The 26,321-nt window shown below is 60.3% G+C and overlaps 1 protein-coding gene across 1 annotated transcript in view; it reads left to right on the plus strand.

Moving 5' to 3' along the window:
* Positions 1–3,929: 3,929 nt before the first annotated feature.
* The window catches only part of EFNA2 (ephrin A2), a gene marked incomplete at both ends in the record, with an annotated part of 32,636 nt that continues 10,244 nt past the window's right edge, over positions 3,930–26,321 (plus strand). The window contains one exon of the mRNA XM_079546905.1: positions 3,930–4,051. Coding sequence (XP_079403031.1) covers positions 3,930–4,051 — 122 coding nt within the window. The remainder of the gene's footprint in view (positions 4,052–26,321) is intronic.

Raw genomic sequence — 26,321 nt, forward strand, 5'->3', positions numbered from 1 at the left:
TTCTTCTTGTTTTTTTTTTTTGGTTGCTTTTCAATAGCAAATATTTTCTCTAATTTCTGGCTCGGTGCAATTAAAGCTATAGGAGATAGGTGTAAATTATACCTCCCTGCCACCAGTCTCGCCCTCCCCCCTCCCCCCCCAGCAGTAGCTGGGGGCTGGAAACCTGAGGATTTGCAGTAATTAAGGCAAATAGTTGTTTTTGTTTGGGCAGAAAAACAAGCTGAAAGCCGTTGGAAAGCAAGGAAGGAAAGCTGTAAGAAAGCATTTTCCTTTCAACTGGGGAAGGAAAAGTAATTCCACGCAAAAGCTGGGCTCTGCAATGCCCAGCACCCAGGAAACAGCCCCACCTCCATCTGCCACCTCTGCCCTTGGGGGGGGAGCATCCCTGGGGGGGGGGGGGGGGAAGGGGGGCACCGGGGGGTCCCACCATATTGGGGTCCATGCAGGGAGGGCTGCGGTGCCACCAGCATCCCGGAGAGGCTTTTAGTGGCTTGGCTTGATAAATGAAAACAAATAAACGTGATAGACAAGTGGACAGCTTTATGATAGCTTCACACTGACAGGGAGAAAGATTGGTTGTCGGTGGCTTTGATAGAGAAATATCTCGATGGGAGTCGGATGGAGCGATGGATAACCTTGATGGCAGAGGATGAGCAGCTCCTGTGCTGAGGATGCTCTGGCAGCGCCGTTCCGGATAATTCTGCCTTTATTTGTTTTACTTTTTGGAGGGGGGAGGGACGCCGAGCATCACAGTTCATTGAGTTGTTGGGTTTGGTTTTTTCTCTTCTTCTTTTTCTCCAAACAGATTTGCTAAATAAATAATGACTCCGGTCCATATTTTATTGATGTCCCACCTATTTACGTGCAGCATCGGAGGTGTTTTACAATGGATCTCCTTCACTCCCTCAATGCCAACAAACCCCAAACGGAGCTCAGCTCATCGGGTGCAGTTGGGTTTATGAGGATGCTGGGATGGGCTGTGAGCTGCCATCGGTGTCCATGGGCACCACGACCCCACGTGGCATCCTGCAGTGCTCTGGGAGTGTGGGGGGCACCTCTGTGACCTCAGCATTGAGCTCTGGTCCCACAGTGCTGGGAACGGCCCCAGTGTCAGTGGAGGGCCTGTGGGGTGTGAGCGTGGTGACCCCTGTGTGGGGCCAGGGGGACAGGGGGATAGGGGGACAGAGGGACTGGGGATATGGGAATAGGGGGGATATGGGGACAAGGGGATATGGGGGCAGGGGGATAGGGGGACAGAGAGACATGGGGATATGGGAACAGGGGGCATATGGGGGATATGGGGACATGGGGGATATGGGGACAGGGGGACACGGGGATATGGGAACAGGGGGATAGGGGTACATGGGGATATGGGGATATGGGGACATGGAGGATATGGGGACATGGGGGATATGGGGACAGGGGGATATGGGGACATGGGGAATATGGGGGATATGGGGACATGGGGATAGGGGACATGGGGGATATGGGGACATGGGAACAGGGAAACATGGGGATATAGGGATAGAGGGACATGAGGATATGGGGACATGGGGGATATGGAGACATGGGGACAGTAGGGATAGGGGGACATGGAGATATGGGAACGGGGTATATGGGGATATGAGGACATGGGGGATATGGAGACATGGGAACAGGGAAACATGGGGATATGGGGATAGAGGGATATGGGAACAGGGGAACAGGGGGACATGAGGATATGGGGACATGGGGGGATATGGAGACATGGGGACAATGGGGACAGAAGGACATGGGGATATCGGGACAGGGGGATATGGGAGCACAGGGGTGTGGAGACATGGGGACACAGGGACAACAGGGACACGGGGACAGAGGGACATGGAGATATGGGGACATGGGGACACCGACGGGGCTGCGGGGCGGGCAGTGCCGTGTCCCTGACATCAGCATTTTCCCAGAGCTCGACAAAGGGAAGCGATACGTTCATGCAAATGATTGTTTAATTTTATCCACGGATCGGAGGTGAAAACATGTATAATGCAGCGCACGGCGGGAGCCGCTCTCCTCTCCTCCCCCAGTCTGTCCTCGGGATGCGGTCTGTCCATCCATCCACCCGTCTGTCTGTCTGTCTGCCCGCCCCAGGCCTTGCCCTTGCTGTGTGCTCTCACTCCTGGAGCTTTGCAGCAATGTTCCCATTTCCATCCCCCCTCTCTCCCCCCCCCCCCCCCCATGTGAGCCCCCCCACCTTCTGCATCCTGAGCCCCCCTGCGGTGACCCCACACTTCCCTGAGCATCTCAGCACTTTGCTGCCAATTCCCCGCTGGGGAAAGCAGCTCAGTTTGAACCCCACCCACTGCACTCACACAGCAGCCCCGCGCTCCCCTGTGGCAACGCACAACATCTGCACCCCCCCCCCCCACCCCCCCCTTTGCAAAGCTCAACCTCGGCATCCCCCCTTTGCAATGCCCCCTCCTTTGCAATTTAGCCCCCCCCCCCCCTCTTTGCAAAGCACAACCTCTGCACTCTCTTTTGCAAAGCGCTCCCCTTTGCAATGCATAACCCCAACGCCCCCCGTTGCATTGCACCCCTCCTTTGCAAAGCGCAGCCTCTCTACCTCCCCCATTTGCAACGCACTCTCCTTTGCAATGCACCCCCCCTTGAAAGCACAACCTCTGCACCCCATTTGCAACGCACCTCCCTTTGCAATACAGCCTCCTTTGCAATGCACCCCCCCCTTTGCAAAGCATAATCACTGCACTCCCTCTAGCAAAGCACCCCCTTTGCAATGCACCCCCCATTGAAAGCACAAGCTCTGCACCTCCCCCTTTGCAATGCACCCTTCTTTAGCAAAGCGCCCCCCCCTTGCAATGCACCCCCTTTGCAAAGCACAACCTCTGCACCCCCGTTTGCAATGCACCCCCATTGAAAGCACAACCTCTTCACCGCCCCCTTTGCAATGCACAACCTCTGCGCTCCCCTTTGCAACGCACCCCCGTTTGCAAAGCGCCCCTATTTTGCAACGCGCTCCCCGTTGAAAGCACAACCTCTGCATCCCTCCTATGCAAAGCACAACCTCTGCACCCCATTTTGCAACGCACCCCCGTTGCAACGCACAACCTCTACACCCGCCCCCCCTTTGCAACGCACCCCCCTTCAGCAAAGCACCCCTATGTTGCAACGCACCCCCCCTTGCAAACCCCAACCTCTGCCCCGCATTTTGCACCGCACGCCCCCCGCACGCTCTCCGCTCTCTCTCCCCCGCCCCCCCCCCAGATCTGCGACCGCCCGGGGGGCACCGTCGGGGCTCCGCCCTGGGTCGCAGTCGGGCGCTCGCCGCGGCCGTCGGTGGCAACAATGTGGCGGGGGCGGAACCGGCGGCGGCGCGGGGCGGTGCGGGGCCGTGCGGGGCGGGGCGGCGCGGGGCGGGGCGGGGCGCGGCGCAGCATGGAGCGGCGGCACTGAACGCGGGGAGCGGCGGCCTCCGGCCCGGCCTTTGTCTCTCCGGTGCTCCCGGGCGGCGCGGCGGCGGGCGGAGGAAGCCCGCGGGGCCGAGCCGTGCCCCCCACACCGCAGCTCCGCCCCGCACCGCGCCGCTCCGCACCGCGCCCCACCCGGCGCAGCTCTACAGGTGCGGGGCGCGGGCGGCGGGGGGGGGCGGCCGGGGGTCTCGGCCGGGGAACTTCGTCGGGGCGGCGGCGCCCGACGGCCGGAACGGAGCGGGGCCCGCTTCGGTCCCCTCCGATCGGCTCGCGGGATGCCATCGCCGCCGTTCCGGCGCTCGGCGGCCGCCCCCAACTTTCCCCGCTGACGGCCGCGGGGCCGCGGGCGATGGTGAGCTCCGGCCGCCCCCCCGCCGCCGCCGCCGCCGCCGCCCGCCTCCCGCCCGCCGCTCCCGGTCGGGCCCGGAGCCGCTCCGCCGCCGCCCGCTGAGCCGCTCCGCCGGGACGATGCCGCGTTGGGAGGCGGCCGCGCTGCTCGCGGCGATCGTCGGCGTCTGCGTGTGGAGCGACGACCCCGGGAAAGTGATCTCGGATCGCTACGCCGTCTATTGGAACCGCAGCAACCCCAGGTGAGCGCCGGGCCGCCCCGTTCCGTCCGTGCCTTTCCTTCCTGCCTTCCCCCCCCCCCCGCTCCATCCCGGTCCCTCGCGGAGTTCCCGCACGCCGGGTTTGGGACAAAAGGCTGCGGGCGCTGCGAGCGGCGGCGGAGAAACTCGGCGTTGTTTCCACGTTGGAAGAAGCGAGAGGGGGAAAAAAAAAAAGAAAGAAAGAAAAAAAAAAAGCACCGCTCCGTCAGCTCCGGTAGTTTCCCCGCTCTGTGTTTGCGAGAAGAAATTATTGCTGTCATTATTATTAATTATTATTATTATTTGTTTTTGCAAGGGTTTTTAGTATAATTTGCCTTGTTATGACGATGATTTCGTAGAGTTCATTTAATATTTTTTTTTCCTTTCTTTTCCCCGTCGGATTTCTTTGTTCGCAATTCCGTAAAGCCCGAATTCACCCCGCGATGAGCTCCTGGTCCCCCCCCCATCTTCACCCCCTCCTCCCCCCTTTAATTCCCTGCTGACGGTGCCGACCCCGCAGCTCCGTCTCCCCCCAGGTGCGGCCCCCGATCGGACCCCGCACATCACGGCGATGCGGGGCCGGCTGCCATCCCCGCGCCGCTCCCCATATCCGCACAGCTCCGAGAGACCCCCATCGGACCCCCCCCCATCCTCGCATCCCCCTCCCGGTTGCTGTGCGCTGTGCTGGGGGCGGCGCGCTGCCCTCCGGCCGTGGAGACGCGCGGTGACTCCGCGCTCCTGGATGGGACGCCCGGCTCCTTTGTGCTCTTCGTGCCGGGGCCTCGGCTGCCCCGCATCTGGGTTTTATTATCCTCCCCCTCGCATTTTTGTGGGGGGTTGGAAGAGGAGGGAGGGCTTTGGGGTTGTGTGCGTTTTTGTTGGGTTTTTGTGTTGTTGTTTTTTTTTTTTTTCTCTTCCCCGTTGCAAAGTTCTTTGGTTTGGTTTTTATTTTTTTGGTGACGGTGGTCGCGCCGTTTCGGCCACACTTTTGGGGTTTTTGCCTTTTGTTCTCCAGGCCGGGGTTGTGCTGCAGGTGGTGGGATGGGGTTGTGGTCTGTGCTCTGCGTCCCATCTCGCTGCCGTCACCCAGTGCCGTCCCACAGCATCCAGCATCCGTGCCGCGGCCCATTGGAGGCTTTGGGCCCCGATATCAGCGGGGAAAACACCTTCAAGGGGGGGTGGAAACAGAGCAAGGGATGCGGGGAGCGGCGTGGGATGAGCAGACAATGGCTGCAGGGCTGTGCTGTGACCCACATTTCCCATTTGGGGTCCGGGGTTCACGGGGACACGTCAGTGCCGCTCATCCACGCATTGCCGTTGAGTTCTCTCCTTGTTCTGCTCTTTGGGTCCAGCTGTTTGGAGTTACTCGAGGCTTATTTCATCCTTCTAGATGATGAGGAGTCTTCGTGTGCCTCTTCGGCTCGGCTTTTCCTCCTTCATTTTTCCCCATTAAGAAGGGGGGAAATCGGAAAGGATCCAGAAGGAGCAAAAATAAAAGAGAGGAAAACGCCCCTCCGAGCGCCCGACCCGCACACCTGGGCTGGCATGAAGGTTTTTCTGCTGTTTTCTGTCGCCATCCATATTCCATAAAGGGCCGCCATAAATCTCCCCCTCATAGACTCACAGAATCGTAGAATCGATACGATTTGCCCAGATTAGAATAATTCTATATTTCCTAATTGGGTGTAAATGAGAAACAAACGGTACGGCGAGAGCTGCCCGCTCCGTGGGGGCATTCGGCAGCGAGCTGGAAACCTTTCTTTAACAGGGGATGGGGCCGAAGGAGGAATTTGGTGTGCTGGCCATCGGGGGGGGGTGGCAGGATGAGGTTGGGGAGCTGCACCCCAAAGCACTGGGTTCTCTCTGTGCATTGGGAAGGGTTGGATGCAGCCTTTGGGTTCGGCTGGATGCCGGGACGCTGCGACCCGTTGGAGCTCAGGGCTCGGTGCTGGCAGCTCTTGGCAGCTCTCGGCTCTCCCTGATGCAAAGCGTTGGCACTGGGTTGCTCTGTCAGCCAGGGCCTGGGCAGCACCACCATCCTAGAACAACGCCGTGGATTTGTGTCTGTAGAGATGTGCAAAGTGTGGGGTATTTTCCTCTCTCTATTTACGGTGCGGATACAAATGCTGTAAATGGTCTCGATTTTACCCGTGGCCTATATTTAACTGTGAAGTCATTTCTGTGCCTTGGAAGCCTCATTTTCTGCTTCTTTTCTTCTTCTATTTTTTTCTTCTTCTTCTTTTTTTTTTTTCCTCCTGTTGGTGCTGTGAGCACAGCTGGGATTTCTGTTCTGCTCTCCGTGGGCTGGAGGAGCTCAGCAGCAGCTCGGGGCGGGCATTGCAGGGCGATGCGGGTTGGGGTGCTGCAGCTTTTAGCTGCTCTCGGCCCCTCATCGCTGCTTCTGAGGGCGGCCGTGGCTTTTTGTCCATGGCTTTTCGTCCGTGGCTCCGTCCTGCTCAGAGCTGCCCCTGCTGAGCCGTGTCCCAGCCCAGCACACGGAGCCCAGGTTGCCATGAGGGCGATGGCTTTGGGCCCTCCTTTGAGGGAGCGATGGATGGAAACCCTCTGGTTGCTTTTCCGTGGGAAATGGGTGCTGGGAAGGGATGGCTGAGCAGAAGATTGGGCACATCTGCACTGGGAGCCGCGTGTTGGCTGCGCCGTGGGTCCCTTTCATTTGGGCTGGGTCTGGGGCTGTCCATGCCGTGCTGCTTCTCCCATGTTCTGGCTCCCAAGGCCCTCCAGCTGTTGGGGTTTCTCCCATCGGTGCCCCGTGCCGGGTTTGGAGCTGCCCGACCCCAACCCCAGCGGTGGGTTCCCTCGGAGTTCCCATTTGGATCATTTTCCCTTTGTGCTCAGATCATTTGCAGCCCTCCCCACCCCTCTTTTCCAGCCCGCTAAGCCGTGTGAGCGATTCTCCACCAGCCAAGGGCTGGAGCAGCACGGTTAATAGAGAGCAGCTCCAAGCGGGGCCGGCGCCTGCGACGAGCTTTTCTCTCCCCGTCCCTTCCCAGGAGCTGCAGTCACTTCTCCCATTGCTTTCGCTTTTGGGATCCAAACACCAGTGGGGGCTGCGGGGCGGCTGCTCGTCCTCGCCGGCACCCAAAGCCGTGCTGCTCCTGGAGCCACACAGCAGCAGGGTGATGGGTGAAGGAGGGACGGCTCCAGGTACGGCTGCAGAGCTGCCGCCGTGCGCCAACAGAGGTGTTTTGGAGGTGTATCTCCAATGCACAGACGGGCCCTGGGCACCAATCTGTGCAGCTGCACGCCCGGCGCCGTTGCCGTGATGGGCTGTGGGATGGAGGTGGGTTACAGGGCTGCAAACGCCGGCCCAGCGCCGGGTGTCTGTCTGTCTGTCTGTCTGTCCACGCAGCTGCCCCGCATGGCCAGGGTTGGGGCCATCCGTATCGATACGTGCTTTTATTTGGTGAGGTTCATCCGCTGGCCTGCCTGCAAAATTGCAGCAATTTTTCCTTAAATAACTCATTCCCAATGGCGAGGTTTTTATTTTTTGTGTTTGCGTGGTTGAGGCGTTAATTGTGCGTTAGAGATTTGCTCTCTGTCCTCCTTGTTTTTCCTCACTTGGGCACAGACCTCGCTCTGCTCCCTTGGGTCGGGTGGGGGTCACAGCGTCGCTGCTTTCAGCCCCAAAGAGGAGTTTTAAGATTTATTTTTCCCCTTGCTCACGGGGTGCCCTCAGGTCCAGCCGTCCCCATACGGTCATGGGATTGAGCCCCACGGCCACGGGTGCCACAGGGACCCCAAAGCATCAGCAGATGCCTTCTGGAGGTGTGAAACAGCGGCGGTGGGGCCGGGCTGTCCTGGTGTGAGCAGCCCAGGAGGCGCTGGGATGGGGCTGCAGGTGGGTCCGGTCGTTGCTGGTGGGAGTTCTCCTCCCTCCTCTCCCCCTCTGCTTGTTGATGCTGCTGTGGCTGGGCTGCTAAATAGCTTCCCATTGTTCGAGAGCTAATTACCTCTTAATGAGGCTCCTTACTCAAAAGCCATGAGGAGCGGTGGGTGTGCGGTGCTGCCTTTGGGCACCGTGCCCACGGGGAGAAGGTGCAGGGATGGCTCTGTGGACTTGGGGACCACGGCCTCAGTGCCCTGCGTGGGACACCGTGGGGTCAGCACGGCGCCGTGGCTGAGCTCTCAGCCCCATCCTGTGCCAAAATGTGCACAGACCCCATCCTGCAGCGCATCCGGCATTTGGGCGATGGTTCCAAAGCGTGGTTGGGTTGCATCCATACGTTGTGTGTCCTTGGCTGGTGCTGTCCCAGCCAGGACCGACCCTCAGGGGCTGCAGGGTGATGGTGGTGATGGGAGGGAGCTGAGCTTTGCCCTGGCTTTGCCATGCGCCAGCACTGCTATGGGGAGAGGGCAGCCGTGGAGCGCAGCCATCGCATCGCGCCCTGCTCCCCAGCCCTGCTCCCCAGCCCTGCTCTGCCCCACAGGCATTTGGGCCATTCATGGTGTGTCGATGGTGGTGAGGAAGGATGGAGGTAGAGGCTGCTTTATGTGTGTGTGTACACGATGTATTCTTTCCCGTCCCTTCTGAAATGTTCCCCTCCTCGTTTCCAAACCCGTTTCTGCTCACTGTAGGGCGGGCCGTGCGGCTGCAGGTGCTTCTGCTGCGCTGCTTTGGTGCTGTGCCTTTGTGGGGTCGTTGCACAGTGCATCCCACTGAGCTCCTGGCATCACCACACAGCCAACGATCACCGCCGGCATTTCCACCGCAGCATCCCCAGGACCAGCTGAGCACAGAACCCCAACTGCCTGCTTTGTATTCAGACACAGAACAGGCCCTGATTTAAGCTGGGCCGCCCCAAAATCCCCCCCCCCCCCCCCAAAATTGACATTCTCATTGCAGACCCTCAGCCCAGAGCCCAGCAGGCGCCGATGCACGGCGCTGCGCTGCTCCACCTGCAGCAGGAGAGGCCCACAGATTGCATGCACCGTGCTGCATCCTACACCACGCCTGCACCGTGTGCTGTGCTGTGCTGTGCATGCACCACGACTGCACTGTGTGTGCACCGTGCCTGCGCCCGACTTCATTGCATCCCTTTCACCAGCGCGACGCTCGGACCGCGCTGCTCCCCGCTCCATCTGAGCCCAACTTTCCTTGCGTTTTCCTTTCTTTCTTTTCTTTCTCACTGCAGAAAAGGCCACGTTCCCGGGGTCGGTTTCTTTTTCCCAGAGCGCTGGGCGCGGATGGAGCTCCCCATCAGCTCAGCAGCAGCCCATGTTGTCCCAGCAGCGGGCGCGCGCCTCCCCGCCGTCCAAGGGGAGAATTTCGTGCTGTGCCTTCGAGTGGCTTTTATTTGGCCTCCATCTCAACACACACATTTTATTTAAAGCGAGCCGCGTTGATCTGCGTGGTGAAATGAAACCAGCCGAGCCCGACCCCGTAGAGAGCTCAGAAAATCCCAATTCTTCCTTTTATCCGATCCCGTTTCCATTGCGAGGAGCAGCTCCTGCAGCCCGTCTGCTGTTACCGGCCATAGGCTGCGCCCAGCGCCCGCTGTTACTTTTCACCTGGTGTTTTCTTAAAGATTTTGGTGATTTCTTTCCTGTCCCCACGCAGGGGGAGCCGCCTCCATCAGCTCCATAATCCCAATTATTATCTGCTCGCTGGATCGCGGCTTCTTATTAAATTTGGCACCGCTGGATTTGCCGTTCCGGCCGCCTGCCTCGGTGCTGGGATTCATCTCCCTGAGCCCGGGGGAGGAAATGGAGTGGAAAAAGGCTGGGGGTGCAGGGGATGCTCAGTGCCACGTCCCCACGCTGTCCCCTACAGCTCCCAGGCGCTGCCTGCTGTGCTTTCCCTGCACGGCGGGCGCCTCTTATTTCAGCCAAAGGGTCAAAAATGGAAGTGATTGGAATTACTTTTTTTTTTTAAATTATTTTTTTAAGTGACGCCTTCATACTTGCTTTAAAAATACGTATATGTATGAAAAAGAAGTTATTTTTGCTTTGCTCTGAGGTTCAGAGGAAGCTCTCTCCACCAGCGCTGCCCTTCGCACAAAGGGTTCCCTCCCCACATCCCGCGCTGTTTGCCAGCACATCTCTCTTTCCTGGCTCGTTTCTCCTCCAAATTCTGTTTTTTGGTGGCTGTGTTTTGCCTGGCGCTGCATTCAGGGCCCTCTGGGAGGATTTCTGCTGCTCCCACACCCGTTCCCACCCATGGCTGCTCGGGGACCCGCGGGGTCCCATTACCCACCGCTCACCGCTCGCTCTTTCGCTCTGCATCCCCGCTCCTCTTCCAATGCTTTTCCACCATTTTGCTCCGTTTAGAGCACAAAGTGCCCGTATCACTGCTTCGCTGTCCTCACAGCTGCGATGAGAGCTGTGGGGTCACGCTCACCCAGAGCCTCAGAGCGGCCGTCCCCACACAGCACCATCCCTGTGCCGCTGCGCACCGCGGCACTCAGCTCAGTGCTGGGTCCTGGGGGGCACCGAGGCCGCCCTGTTCCATCCAAGGGTGTTGGGTTGTGGGGTCCCCCTGTGCCCAACACCCCGTGGCCTTTTGTTGCACTGCCACAATTCCTGTTCCCCTCTCTGTGCTCGGCGTCCCTCTGGGGTCGGGCGCGGGGACCCTTGGGTGGTGCAGGCAATGCGTGGCGGTGGGATGAGCTCCAGTTCCCAGCTCTGCACGCAGACGTCGCCTCTCCCCCAGCCTCAGTTTGTCGTGTCGAGGTGAGGAGGGGTGCTGGGGCTGCGTGGAGCTGCTCCATCTGTGAGACAAGGGAAAAGATGAGGGGATGGGTCCCCAGGAAGCGCCGTGTCCGGTCCCTGCTCCCCTGGGATGGAGCCCAGCTGGGCTCTGCGCGTTTGGTTGTTGGTTGTTGGTTTTTTTTTTTTTACCTTAAACATTTTAATATTGGTTTCACCTTATAAATCACTGCACCGGGCTGCCTTGTAAAGGGAGATTTATGGGCCCAGGTGTGGCTGCGACGCGCTGAACTTTGCTGCTGGCCGGCCTGCTGCACTGCTGCTGTAATGGGGGTGGGGGTGTAAATCCCATCCCGTGGGGACAGGAGTGGGAATCGCACCCCACAGCCCTCCTCACACACCCAGAGCCGTGTATCCCCACTGCTGGTGTCAATCTATGGGGTTCAGTCCCCCCCCCTCCCCAGCCCCACAGGCGGCTGCGGCGGCTCCGGAGGGATTTTCCCAGCGCCAGCGCTGCCCTCAGCAGCACAAACGAACCAAGTAATTGCAACATGGAAATATTTTGTGCTCATTAAGCGGCGCACGAAGGAGCAGCGTTCCCTGGCGTGGGCAGGGACTCCCAGAGGTCACCGGGACCCAAACCCTGCTGCTCTACTGTGGCTGAACAGTGGGACAGAGGGAGGCTGTCCCACGGCGTGGGGCCACCGTGGTGCTGGCTGTTGCCCCGTGCAGAGCCCCAGTGCTGTGGGGTGCAGTGGTGGCGGGCTCAGGGTTGGTGCGTTTTCTCCCAGCTGCCCCAAATCCACTGCATTACAGCTCGAAGCGAAGGGACGCCCTGACGCTGCGCTGCTGCGTGCCGAAGGAGGCCGGGGTGCCCCCTCCTCCTGCAGCACAGGGGTGGTATTAGATGCAGGAGGTGCCAAGGAGCTGATGCACGGAGCATGCGAGGATGCAGGGATGCAGCAGAGCCCGGCACGTGCTCGTGGTGCTCCTCCAGCACTGCCACGATGCTCTGTGCTGTTCTCAGTGCCGGAGGAGCGAAGGCGCTGCGTGGGGAGCGCCCAGGAGAGCTGCAGGCGGGGGAAGCTTTATGGCTGTAGTTAAGGAGACTTTATGATATTGTATCTGAACAATTGCCTGCTATTATCTGGATCGATGCCGCGTGATTGAGACGCCGGTTGATAACCCAGCCGCTTTCACACCGCGCCGGGTCGCTTTGCTCTCCGTTAACGCCCCTCAGCTCTTCTGCTTTGCTCCTCCAGAGCTGCGCGCTGCGGCCGTGGGCTCTCACCGTGGGGCATCTCGTGCCCTGTGCCACTCTGCGTGGGGACCTGGGCGCCGTGGGGCCGTGCTGGCTGCCAGCCCAAGGCAGTGCTGCTCTGGGTGCTATAGGGCTGTTCTCAGCGCTCCGTGCCGCCGTGGGGTTGGGCTCAGCGCCCCGACGTGAGGTCAGGCACCAGAAGCCATCCGTTCTCTGGCTGAGCCCCCTTTATGGGCATAGAAATTCATAGGGGGGGGGGTTCACTGGGGTCGCAGGCCCTGTTCTGATCTCTGGAGGGGGTTTGGGGTCTCAGCCCCACCTCTGCCCGCCCCGCCGTGACCTTGGGTGCATCACGTCAGCTCCGCGTGCTGCGTTTCCCACAGCTGTAAAACGAGGGCAGCCATACCTTTCCCACCTCGCAGAGGGCTTGGGAGGCTTAATTAGTTAATGTTCGTAAAGTGCTTTGAGGATTAATTAATATTGCGACTAATTTTTCTGATGGTAAAACGCCGCTTCCCTATCTGTGCGCCGCTGCTGTTCTGTGTGACCCCTTAACAAAGCCAAGGCAGCCGGGGCCGGGCTCAACAGCCTGGTGCTGTGTTGGGAGCAGGAGGGCAGCGTGCCCAGCGCTGGGGAACAGTGCTGCTCCCCGCCCTCCCCATGCAGCATCCCCACTGCTGGGATGTGCGCTGCTGCCTCCACCCCGTGCCTCTGGGTTCTTGCTCTGTGCCGCCTGCATCCACCAGGCTGCCCCACGCACGGCCCATCGCGTCCCACTGCATCCCATTGCATCCCACACCCACTGCATCCCATTGCATCCCACACCCACTGCATCCCACTGCATCCCACGCCCCACTTTCCCCACCGAGACCCCCAGGGCTGTTGGCTCAGCCCCATCTCTGCTCTCCAGCTTTGGGTGTTTCCCAGCGGCGGAGCGCAGCCACGGAGCTGCTTTCCCCGTGAAACAAGTTGTAGCAGGCACACCTGCCTGCGAGCTGCTGGCAGCACGGGGCATTTCTGCTGTCTTAATTCCCGTATGCCATTAGTCAGAGCGCTGACTGGCAAGTTTTGTTTCCTCCGAGATGATTTCTCAGCAGCAGCGCTCCTCCGCGCCGCTCGCCCGCATCCCTCCTGCTGCAGCACCGGGGGTCACAACGAGGGGGGAAGGGGACAGGAGGGGGGTGTCCCCAGCCCCCTCCCCGGTGTCCACGTGTAGATTGGGGTCAGTGCTCATGGGGTTTGCTGCCTTGCTCCTGCTCTGTGGGTTTGCTGCTCCTTTTGGAGAGGACAAAGCGCGGCGTGCGGGGCCACGGTGAGCTGCCACCGCCCGCACCCCGCTCTGCGCCGCTGATGGCATCCAGCAATTAAGCTGGAAGTAATGCAATGATAAAAATAACACGGCGTCCTTCTGCAGCACGCTGCATCCCACCAGCTCAGAGGTGTTTAAAAAAACCCGTTTAACCCCAATCCCACCATCATCAGGTTGTGGGGTGGCATCGGTGCTGCGTCCGCGCTCCTTCCCTGCGCTCCTCCAGGTGCGGGTGGCTCCAGTTCCCTCACTTGAGAGACTGGTTTGGTGATGGGCAGGTTTGAAATAATATGATTTACATGTGGGTTTTTGGGGTTTTTTTTGGTTTTAATTTTTCCTCTTCCCAGGGTTGCTCACTCTCCAGGGCTTTGTTTTCCAGCTTTTCTCCATAATGCAAAGAGCAGAAATGCATTGCGTTGACGGTGATGGAGGCACTCGTGCCGTGGCGGGGCTTGGGAGCAGAGATGGGCTTTGAGTTACGTGAGTGGGGCTCTCAGGCTGTGCCTCCTTGGACACCTTTCTGAGTCCTTGCTGCAGTTGGTGGGAGCAGAACACCGTGTGCCATCCCTGCACGGGGACAAATTGCGGTGCTGTCGGGTGGAGGGGCACGGAATGGCTTTGTGGTGCTGTTTGTTGTGCCCTGTGGAGCTTGATCCCGTGGGCAGCCTCACCCCATGGGCACCACGGCCCCGTTGTACCCAGAGGATGCTCTGAGTGCTGCTGGTACCTGGGAAGCATTGGGCTGGGTGCTGCCGGTGGGGCCGTGCCGTCGCCATCTCCCCATGGCGCACACAGCGCTGCCGCCCCGTTCTCACACAGACCCCATCCCACACAAGGGCTCCTGGCCCCGTCCCATCTCCTGCCCCATTCGGCGCAGTGGAAGGAGCCAAGCAGTTTCCTGGCCAGGAGGGATGGAGGGGGAAGCGGTTTCCGCTGCTGGGGAACATATGGATCCAATTGCTCCATGCAAAACCGAGCGGTGCGGGACGGCTCCTCCGGGCATCACCGTTGCTGCGGCAGGACTGCTGCGTCCCCGCCGTCCCCGTCCCATCCCCGTGCCCTGGGCTGCCCGTGCCATCCTGGGCAGAGCCTCCGCCCGCCCGTGCCTTTTGTCAGCCTCAGAAAAATTGACCTTGAAGCGCGCTGGAAGAGCCCTGCAGCTAATCGTGTTAGGAGGTGTCTGACTGCAGCTCCGCGCTGCTCTACCTGAGCGGCATTAGCAAAGGGGACGCGTCGGGCTCGCGGCGCCCCGGCTCAATAATTGATGCGTTTGCTCAGCTCCCCTTCCGTGGAAGGAAACCCAAGTGGTGGGAGGACGGCGACTCCAGCGGGGGTGGAGGGGGGGGGACAGGGGATGGAGGTCAGGGTTTGGGGTGCGGTGCTCGGGGATGGGCCCTGTGTGCTGCCCAGAGAGCCCCGTGGGCGATGAGGAGCTGTGGGCTGAGCCAGGAAGAACCTGGAGAACCCGGGAACCCAGGAGCAGCGGTGCCTGCACCCCTACGCCCTGCAGCTGCCATCCACGAGCATCGCCTCCTGCGTCCCTCCTGATGTCCCCCCGTCCCCAATCCCTATGCTGGCGACGTTGGCTCCAGGTGCGCCCCAACCCCTCCGCCTCTTCCAAGCCCTGTTCCCTTCCTCTTCTCCTCCCCACCTTTTTTCTTTTTTTTTTTTTTGCCAGTTTTTTTTCCTTCCCCCTCTCAGAAACGCGTGCGGGGAAGGGGAGAGATTTTGACCTTCTGCCTGGAACCAATTAAAAGGTCTTTCCGCAGAGACGAAAGTGCTCGCGCACCTTTGTATGCTGCTAACGGGTGGAAGAAAGCAGAGGGCGGCCTTTGAAGGGGGGATGGAGGTCTCTCCGCTGGGACCCCTCCAGGCTTTCAAAGCCTGCGTTACTTCTTTATTTTTAAATAGCCAAATTAAAGTGACTCTCGCTTCCTTTCCTCCCCGCGAGCGGATCGTGCCGTGAGCACGTGGCCCTGGGAGCTGCAGGGCTGTGGACGGGGATGTGGGCTCTCTGGGTTGGGGGCTGCCCCCTCTTGCTTTCTCCCCCCCCCACCCCCCCGCCACTCAGCACCCCAGTTCCGTGGGTTCAGCTCCCCGTTTTGACACGTGGGAGATGGAGCTTCCCCTCACAGCCATAGGGTTGGGGGACGGGCACTGGGGACGTCGCCCCGTCACCCCCTGGGCACGCAGCCCCTTGAACTCGAGCAGCCGCGCGGATGAGTGGGCTCCTTCAAAGGACCCCCCCCCCTTCCTTCCCTCTCTCCAGGCCCCCTCCCCAGCTCCTTAAGACGCACTGAAAGGCGCCTGGAACAAAGCACAGGAAGGATTTAAGGTGGTTTCCGTGCAGACCTGAATGCAGAGCCGCTCAGTGGGTGGGCAGCGCGGGGGCTTTCATCCCCACGCAGAGTTGGGGCGTCCCGGGGCCCCCCCCCCGCCACCTTTTTTCTTTCTTTCTTTTTTTTGGAAATTATTTTTTATATAGTCCCCGATTTATTTTTCCACAGTATAATTCTGAAGACAGCGGAGTATGAATTATTCATTGACCCCTAACTGCCTTTGCATACAATCCTGGCCAGGGGAGAGCGCCCGTGTCGAATGCATTTGTGCGCAGCGCTGCCCCAAAAAGGGACTGAAATCCATTTTTAAGGTCTGGTGGGGACGTTGGGTGTTCTGGGGTGGGGGGAGGGCTGGAGCACGTGGGGTAGGGCAGAAAGTTCCGGGGGGGGGGGATTCTCTGCCTTCCCGTGGGCTGGGAAAGCTGCGGTGTTCCCTAGGGTGACCCCATGGGTGTCTCCATGGGGGTCCCCTGGGCCACGTTTGGGTCCTGGTTGTCCCCAGGGCACCTCTGGGCTGCGTTGGTTTGGGGTCGTGGCATCGCCCAATGCTGCTCCGTGGGGTTGCGTTCCCCCCCCCTGGGAGGGAAGGCAGGTGGAAAGCTGGGTTGGTTTTTTTTTTGGTCCATTTCCACTGTTCCCAAGCAGTCCTTTAGCATGAATCGAAATGTGAGACGTCTCTGAGAAAGGAGAGGGATTCCCCAAAGGGTGCACGTGCCGATGGAGCTGCGCAGGACCGGCTGCCATCGCTGCCATCATCCCTCTGAGCATCGCTGTGCTGGGGGGGGGGCAGCTCCGTCCCCGTCCCCCATCCCAATCCCTTCGGCTCTCAGTGCCACCGCTGCCCTGCGAGATGGGGAGGGAAGGTCCTGGTTGGGGTCGGTGAAACTGGGGGGGGGGGGGGGGGAGGGGAGAAAGAGGGAGGGAGGGAGGGGGGCACCTTTGGAATGGCGTTAATCTGATTAGCGACTGAGTGAATGGACAAAGCGAAAAGGCTTAAAGCAGTGAAAGGAGCGGGGTGGGGCGGGGGAGCGCGGTGCCCTGCGCAGACCCCGGCGGCTCACGGCAAATTAGGTCAAATTTGGCTGGGGAAGCGACGAGGGGAAGAAGCGCACGGGGCGGGGGGGGGAGGTTTGGGGGGGGGGGGGGGGGTTGTGGGCAGAGAGATCAGAGCGCTGCTGTGGCCCCTGACCCCACTGCTGCCTCTGTCAGGACCCCCAGTGTGGGCGCTGCCCTGACCCTGCCAGGGGCCACGCACCCCCTGCCCTGTGGCCTCGTGCCGGGGAGACCCCTTGCTGGTGCCCAGACAGAGGGGGTTCTCCGTAGCCCCACATCCTGCCCCACGTTCAGCCCTGCCCTCTCGTTTGTCCGTCGGTCCTGGTGTCTGTGGGTTGGGGGACCTGTGCAGGGCTTGGGGCAAGCACTGTGTGCCACTGTGAGCACACCTAGGGGGGGGTGGGGGGGCATTGGAGCCCCTTGGGTGAGCTGTGCTGCTGCACTCAGTGGTGACATGAGCGTGTTGTGCTGTGCCGTGCAGGGTCCTGCCCAGGGATGCTTGGGGATGGAAGGGGGGGACAGGCCAGGATCTGGACCCCTCAGCATGGCCCCCACTGCAGCATCAGTGCTGCCCTGATTGATGGGTGCTGCCATGTGGCCAGGAGGATGCTGGCAGGCGGGCGGTGGCCGTGGCTTCTTGCAGAGCCTCGAGCTGCTCCCAGCATTGATCTCTGGGTGAGGAGCAGCACCTTTCAGGGATCAATGAGGGTGGACAGTATCGTGCCCCAGAGCCACGCAGGAGTGTCGGTGTGAGGCAGAAGGGGGACAGGAATGAGGGCTGGGGTGGCCGGGGGGGGCAGGGGGAGAAGCCCACCCTCAGCAGCAGAGCTGTGCCAGGGAGGGGTCACCCCAGTGGGGTTGGGGCAGCAGTGTGGTCGCTGTGGTCCATTCCCATGAGGATGTCCCCGTAGCTCAGGTACATATGGGTCCCCCTGTGCCTCAGTTTCCACATCTGGCAGCTGGGGCGGAGGCTGTTCCCATTAGGACAGAAGGACTGGTAATGGGATCCCGGCATGAGCCCTGTGGCACTCGGTGGTCGGTGATGGTTGTAACACACCTGGGGCTCTGCTGGATGGCAGATGGATCTCAGTGAGCCCCGGGATGATGGGGGTGGAGGGGGGGATGTGGGCTGGGGGGAGACGAGAGCACAGAGAGGAACCCTGGCAGCCTTTCAGTCCCGTTGGTTATCCAGCAGGTACCCATGGGTGGGAGCAGCAGGGAGAACAGGCGGCTGTTCTCATGGGTGCTGCCGCAGTTCCATAGAGTCACACTGCTGCTGCAGTTCCCTGTATGCATGGGGAGCTCTGCCCCGGACCCACGGCTGCATCAACACGTGAAGCCATCCGTCCCTTTTGTTGGGTTCATAGCAGCCGGGTCGGAAACGCACCGCAAGTCAGCACAGGTGGGAACAAAGCCAGGAGCTGCCCATGGGTGGGGGAGCAGCGGGCGCCGCCCGGAGCTGCGGCTTCCAAGAAACAGAAAACGAGGAGGGTTAAAAAAAAAAAAAAAGAAAAAAAAAAAAAAAGAAAAAACCAGTTCCCCGATTACATCTGGTGCAGTGACAAATCTGCCAGGCAGGTGATTATCCGGCGCGGACGTGCCCAGTGCGGATAGCGCTCGGATTAAAGGGGAAGGAGAGGAGGAAGGGGGGGGGGAGGTGGCCCCGTTAAACCAACACCACCGGAGGAGCGGACCTGCGTGGGAAGGGGGTGTGGGGATGTGGGGATGTGGGGAGGGGGCTGCCGACCCCCGGCCCCGCTGCAGCACGGCCCCCCCCCCCCGCAGCGCCCGGTCCCGGCATGCCCTCGGTGCGCGGCTGCCTTTCCAGGCACGTCCCGGCATCCCCTCGGGACGGCGCAGAAAATTAACAGCAGTTCAGATCTGAGGAACTTTATGACACGTGTATGATAGGACTGAACCAGGGCGTAATTGAATGACGGATGAGCTTCCAAGAGCCACATTTCCAGGGAGTAATGAAAAATAGAAGTGCTATTGACTAAAGGAGCTTTCGGCGGCCACGCGGCGCGGCGCGGGATGAGCCGGCTGCCGGCAGGGGGAATGCATCAATACGGCAAGTAATAGCTCAGTTATTATAACTCTGGAAATGTCATTCAGGCCTAACCAGAGAACACTAGCTATTAACTAGCCTTAAACAGCGCGCGCGGGGCGGGCAGCCCGGCCTGGGAGCGCCCGGTAATTATTTTGCTTTCCTCCATGGCTCCGCTGCAGTTTCCTCCTCACTCTGCTGTGGGTCGGGCAGCAACCCCGTGTGTGTGTGTGTGTGTGTGTGTGTGTGTGACGTGCATTTGTCACCAGAGCCCCACGGGGCCGCCGCTCCCAGCCCCAAACGTGCTGCAGCCGCTCCAGAGCCTCTGCAGAGGCGGATGAGCGGTGATGTGCCGCGGGAGCACAGCCTGCCCGTCTCAGGGCACGGCGCTCCGCAGACCCCTGAGGTGTAATGAAAGCCTGTGGGGAGAGTATCGAGTGAACCTAAATGGATTTTCTCCATTAACACAGCCCTATCATCCCGTTATCAGCTCCTCGGCGCAGAGCGCTCGGGGTCTGCGGTTGGAGCGGGCTGCACTTAGCGTGCTCTCCTCCGGCACAGCCGCCTGCTGCCGCAGCAAGGATGCAGCTGCACCCAGCCCTGGTGTGCTGCAGGCACTGGGCATGCTCCATGCACTTTGCACGCTGCATGCACACGGTGTGCTCCATGCACTTTGCACGCTGCATGCACACGGTGTGCTCCACGCACTCGTGCGCTTTGCAGTATTTGGGAATCCAACTTGAGGCGCTGTCTTTTGGGTGAGCACGCTAAGAATCAGGGCGGCAGGGTGTGGTGAATGGGTGTCTGGTGCACAACCCACCCTTCCCATGACCTCCCCCTCCCCCCAGCAGTGCAGTGCAACGTGGAGAGCTCAGTGGGGCAAAGGAGGGGTGGAGCCCGTGGTTCTCATCCCCACACACAGCCACTACCTGCTTTGCAAGTCAGAGTTCGTCATTAGCCAGGAAATAATAATTAATTGTTGGGCAGACAAGAGGCATTGCTCGCTCCCCCCATCCCCCATGAAAGGGAGCTGCCAGAGCCCAGTATGATGAATTACAGCTCCGCAGCCCATCATCGCCATGCTGAGGAGCAAAGTCCTGTATTGTCCTGATGGGGTTTGGATCCCAGCTGGTGACCCTCAGGGACAGTGGGGTGGCACAGGGTGCACAGGGGTGGGGGTAAGCAAGAGGGTGATGAAGCCCCAGTGTGGTTGGATGGCTCCTGTGCTAAATGCCACAGGAGGTGCTGGCTGCTCTGCTGCCCCCAGCGTGCCAGGAACAGCCCCAGCGAGCGCCAGGACTGAATGAGGTCAGCCTGGTGTGGGGTTCTTTACCTATTTGGCCACCCCCAATTGGGCGCCTTTGTCCGGCGGGGGTTCCCAGCTGCCTATGGCAGATAACCCCCAGCAGCTCCCCCATCCCTCGCCCTTATCAGCACCAGCCGTGTTAATTAGGGCGCTCAGCGTGAGCAGCCTGAACACGTACGAGCACGCGTGGCCTCGTGCACGGCTGGCACATGGCTGCAGCAGAGACACGCAGGGTTTGCACACAGGCGGGGCACGGCGCTGTGCGGGATGGGTGCCCGCATGCTGGGGTGGCTGTGCAGGGCTGTGTGCGAGCCGAGCTGGGTGTGCATTTGTGTGCACACATGCTGGGGTGGATCAGCACGAGTGCAGAGCATCCACGGGCGTGTGCGTGCTGCAGTGGGTGCGCACAGGCCCGTACTGTTGGTAGGCGTGCATGAGCGCTGTGTGCCGGCCGGGCACGGCGGCGATCTGCAGAGCGCGGCAGCCTCCCCACCTTCCCTTCTCCTCACCTCCTGCCGCAGCCCTGTGCCCCGCTCACCTTTGCTGTCAGCCGCCACCGTAAACACCTTCTGCTGCAGCGCCCGGCCCTGTCCTGAGCCATCTGGCCGCCGGCTCCAGCGGCGCTCCGCTCACCCTCTCCTGACCCTTTCCCCGCTCCCACCGAGACCCCGTTCCTCTGCGCGCACCCCACCGTGCCCGGCACCCGCCGGCCGTGCCCCATCCGCACCCTGCCGTGCCCTGCACCCACCCGGCCGTGCCCTCGCATCTCTCCAGGAACGGCGGCGGGAGCCGAGGAGCCACGACTGACGGCTCTAACGCAATTAGCGTTACACTTTCCAGCCGCCGTCTCTCCGACAATGAATTTCTGATCTGATTACATTTGTGCTGACCCCGCCGGCACATCCAGCTGTCTGCCGCCGGCCTGGCGGGCGCTCCAGCAGCGGGCAGGGCTATGGGTTGGCGTGCCCGGAGACCCCCGGTGCCCCCAGCCCAGCGTGGAGGTGCCCCCATCCCCGGTGCCACCGCTGCTGCTGTGCGACGTCGCCCGCAATGCTGAGCGGGGGATGTGGGGGCAACGAGGAGCACCCTGGGGTGTCAGCGGGTGCCGGGAGGCATTGGTGACATTTGTCCAAGCGCCTCCCCTTGGTGTCTCCCCACCAGCAGACCCCGCTCCCTGCGCCCTAACCCCTGCCGTGGGGCGGCGGTGGGGGAGCGAGGGCAGTGCCGGGGGACCGGTGCCGCCCGGTTTTATTAGCGAGTTTAACCTCCAGCCTTCCTTACATGCCACAGTGCCCGTAACTAGTGCAGAGGCTGCTTTTATGTGCAAATGAGCCTTTTTTTTTTTTAATCTTTGACAGAGAATGTGCTGTGTTTACATAACAGAGGGCCCTGGTACTCTGGAGAGGGCCACTGACAGTGCTGGCAGGAGATGTTAAGAAAGATCTAACATTTCTGATCTCTGTTTAGCCAGAGGCACTGCGAGGCAGCGGGAGAGGGTGGCTGGGGGGTGCCTGGGGGAAGGCGGCTGTGCTGCTGCCCAGGGCTCTGCTCTGCTGCCCGGGGCACAACGGGCACAGGGTCAGGGCAGGGGATGGGGGCACAGGGTGAGGGCGCGGGGATGTGGGCAAGGGGTTGGAGCTGGTGGGGCTGCGGGGATGCATGGGATGAGGTTGCATGGGATGGGCTTGCATGGGATGGAGCTGCATAGGATGGAGCTGCATGGGATGGGGTTGCGTGGGATGGGGTTGCATGGGATGGAGCTGCATGGGATGGGGTTGCGTGGGATGGGGTTGCATGGGATGGAGCTGCATGGGATGGGGTTGCATGGGATGGGGCTGCATGGGATGGAGCTGCATGGGATGGGGTTACATGGGATGGGGCTGCATGGGATGGAGCTGCATGGGATGGGGTTGCATGGGATGGAGCTGCATGGGATGGAGCTGCATGGGATGGGGTTGCATGGGATGGGGCTGCATGGGATGGAGCTGCATGGGATGGGGTTACATGGGATGGGCCTGCATGGGATGGAGCTGCATGGGATGGGGTTGCATGGGATGGGGCTGCATGGGATGGAGCTGCATGGGATGGGGTTGCATGGGATGGAGCTGCATGGGATGGAGCTGCATGGGATGGAGCTGCATGGGATGGGGCTGCATGGGATGGGGCTGCATGGGATGGGGTTGCATGGGATGGGGTTACATGGAATGGGGCTGCATGGGATGGAGCTGCATGGGATGGGGTTGCATGGGATGGAGCTGCATGGGATGGGGCTGCATGGGATGGGGCTGCATGGGATGGAGCTGCATGGGATGGGGCTGCATGGGATGGGGCTGCATGGGATGGGGTTACATGGGATGGGGTTACATGGGATGGAGCTGCATGGGATGGGGCTGCATGGGATGGGGTTACATGGGATGGAGCTGCATGGGATGGAGCTGCATGGGATGGGGTTGCAGGAGCCAGACCTCAGGCGCAGCTCTGAGCCTTGTGCTCAGGGTGACAGCTGTGAGCTGGCTCAGGAGAGGGGAGATGCTTTCCCTGCCAGCTTGGGTGACACAATGACCAATATCCTCACGCCTGCCAGGTTAAAATGCATTAATTCAGGGTAGTCCGTTAATGGCAATATTGATTAGTCTCAGTGCTGGACTAACGAGCATCCATGTTAATGCGGGGTGAGCGGTGTGAGTTGCAGCAGCTGCTACAGGTCCAGGAGCTGGGGGTGGGGGGGATGTATGCAGCACACCCCAAAATTCTCCCTGAGCACCTGGGGGGGGCTGAGCAATGTCTCTGGCACGGGGAAACAGAGCGTTTCTCCGCCAAGCCCACATATTTCCGATTGACATCTGCTCTTTTTCTTCCAGGAAAAGTGAGTAACCTTGTGAGCCAGAGGAAAACCTGTCTTGTCTGTGCCTGTATCAATCAATCAGTGTGTGTCTCCCCATCTCCCCATCCATCCGTCTCCTTGCTGCACTTTGTCGTGGTGGCAGTGCCCACCATCAGGGTCCACCTGCTCAGGTCGGGTCCATTCCCAAACCGAAAGCCCTGGCTGCTGGTTTGGTGCTGTGCTGGGGAGGGCTTTCGGGGGGCAAAATGCCCACATCCAGCTTTTCCCACTGGCTTTTCCATTTGTTGGTGTAACTTTGCCAAAGTCTCTCTGCTTGGGGCAGGGCTGGCACAGGGCAGTGGGTCTGAAGGTGCACGGTGGTGCCAGAGCAGAACACTTCAGTGGGATTGTGACCAGGGGGACAAAGTCCCACACTGAGCATTTCCATCTCTTCTCCTACTTCATTTCCCAGCACCTTCCGTCCAAATCCCTCTTTGGTTTCTTGGAGAAATTAATTAGCATCCAGACTACCATGTTAATTGCGGAGGAGCACGAAGGCGCCGCGCTGCTTTCTGCACACCCAACTGGAGCCGAACTCGCTCCAGCATTCCTCTTCTCCCCTAAAACACATCGGTGGGGGGGAGCAGCTTGGTTTTTGGGGTGCCCCAGTTCCCCTGACCGCAGCCCTGTGCTGGCTGCTGCTGGGAGCCGGTTGTGCACAAGAGCCCCCGAGAAGTTCCCTCTCCCCAGGCACTCTGCAGCTCATCTCACACTCGAGCCAGCGCCGCGGTTCTGCCTCCAAATTAATATGGATGGCTGAGGGCACATCTCATAAGATAAGTGTGTCGTCTTGAGAGCGGTTGAGATGTGAGAAGGGCTGAGTGCTGCGTCGCGGGGTGAGAGCGAGCGATGCGCCCGCGCTGCTTGGAGCTGCACCGGGTGCCTGGGGCATTTCTGCATCCTCTGTGCTGCTGCCCGCGTGCTTTGGCATGGCTGCAGGACAAGCAGCTCCTCGGGTGCAAATTTGCCAGGCAGGTCCGTGAGGCAGGGAGCTGGAGGAGCCTCTCTGCCCATCAGCACTTCAGCAAAGCTCGGCGCCATGTGGGCACAGCGCTTGCAACGCGCCGGCATTTAAACAAATTTCGTTTTCTTCTCTGTTATAAAAGTCTCCCCTTCGCCCGCGGGAGTGAGGATTGCTGCTCTTTTTCTAGATCTGCAAACAGGCTGAAATAATAGCTCCGGGTGTACCCATTTATCTATATGTCTATCTATTCATGCATCCCATCTCATCCCACTCTGTCACCCGGTCCTGTAATATCTCAGCATCTCCCTAAAGCAAAAGATGACAATAAAGTGTAAATGGGGAGTGTTGGCTCTGGAGCATAATGATGGCAATTTAGATGCCAGCCATAATTTTTCCGCTGTTGCCCCAGGTAACAGAGCAGTTGTCTCCTGGGGGAGCGTGGGGGAGCCCGGACGAGGTTACCTCCACTCTCCCGTGGCCAATGGCCGTGTGGCAACTCCTCTGCCTGTCATCTGTATGGGAAAAAAGGGAAGGGAGAGGTCTGGGAATGAAGATGAGTGAACCTCTGGAGCGCGGGCTCGACAGCCTGGGAGGCTCTGGCTGGATGCAGGGCCCTGGGGGATGGGGATGTTGTGGGGCCATGGGGACACTGCAGGGCTGTGGGGACACTGCGGGGCTGTGGGGAAACTGTGGGGCCATGGGGACACTGCGGGGCCATGGGGACACTGCAGGGCTGTGGGGACACTGCGGGGCCATGGGGACACTGCGGGGCCGTGGGGACACTGCAGGGCTGTGGGGACACTGCGGGGCCATGGGGACACTGCGGGGCCGTGGGGACACTGCAGGGCTGTGGGGACACTGCAGGGCTGTGGGGACACTGCGGGGCTGTGGGGACACTGCAGGGCTGTGGAGACACTGCAGGGCTGTGGGGCACTGCAGGGCCAGGGGGACACTGCGGGGCTGTGGGGACACTGTGGGGCTGTGGGGATGTCCCCAGCTTGCAGGATAGGGACTGGCTGCCCTGCTGCCCATGTCACCCCCCAGCCCCTCCGCAGCACTCGGGTGCAGATTGCCCTACAAGAGCAGCACAGTGAGCTGGCAGCGATTGCTTCAGCTGGGAAAATAAGCATTGGTGGGGAGCAGCAGCTCCGTGTGCCCGTGTGCACGTGTTACCGACACTGTGCTGCCCATCCCAGGCTGTGCAGGTCCCTCCTGGCTGTGCTTCTTGCTGACTGTGGCCCCGTGATTTCCATAAAGGTGAGCCCCATGCAACACCTGCAGAAAGTTGCACCAAGCTTTCATCTGTGAGCAGCATGCTTGGGGTGTGCTGGCCTTGAAAGCACGGCGCTATGAGGCAGCGCCCAGTGCCGTGTGGGTGGAGGTAGCAGAGTTCTCACGGCGCTTTGGAGACGCCTTTTGCACAGCGCTGCACCCTACAGCAACGCATCCCACAGCCAGGAGCCGAATCAAAACCCTGCTCTGTGCTGGATGCTGGCGACGGATTCAGCCTTTAGTGGGGTTTCCCACCCAGCGCAGCTCGCTGCGGTGCAGCTCTGCCATCTGCACCAGGGTGCCCCCATCCCCTGCTCGTCCCTGCCACACAGCTCAGCCACGGGGCTGTCAGGCTGCGTTAAGCCCCAGGTAACCTCCCGTCGGTGGGAGCCGTCACCATCATCCCAGATAACTGTAATCGAGCTGCTGAATATGTAACTGGGATCAGAGTTGGGGAGTCAAGATAAATATTGATATTAAAGCTGTCAGGGCTGCCCAAGTGACGCCTGATGTTGGCTCCGCCGGTATCTCGGCATCCATGGCAGCACCCACGGCCCCGTCCTGCAGCCTCTCCAAAAAGTGGGGGTGGAAAAAGGGGGAAAACGTAACGGTGTCCCCATGCTGCAACTCCTGCCCTCCTGAGCGCAGGGCCTCACACGGTGCGGGTGCTGGTGTCCTGTCCGTGTCCCTGTCCCTCCTCTGCTCCCTGTGCTCCCACTTGCTCCTTCTTTATTTTTTTAATTAGCTGATTCGCTCTCCGGCGCTCAAGTGCGATTCCAGCCACCACATTCAGGAAACCTCATTAACACAGATCAAAAGGAGCTTTTAATGATTTATAAAGGTGCAGCAGTTTGGAGAAATTAAATAATTTACGTGGTGTGTGTACGGCGGGTCCCTCAAGACCACATTACAGGCACACCACGAGCTGCAGCCAGAGCCGTGCTGGAGCTGTGCCGAAGCTGTGCCATGGTGCCAGAGCCATGCCATGGTCACAGTGCTGGAGTCGTTGTGATGCCAGAGCCGTGCTGAGATTTTGGAGCACGCTGTGGTGCTGCACATCTGCATGCACTGAGATGTGCTGTGGGGCTGGCTGCTGTCCTAAGGCTGCATGTGGGGCTGTCACCGGGCATGGATGGGATGGGATGGGATGGGATGGGATGGGATGGGATGGG

This window comes from Tetrao urogallus, assembly GCF_951394365.1.
Source record: "Tetrao urogallus genome assembly, chromosome: 25".
Taxonomy (NCBI): domain Eukaryota; kingdom Metazoa; phylum Chordata; class Aves; order Galliformes; family Phasianidae; genus Tetrao; species Tetrao urogallus.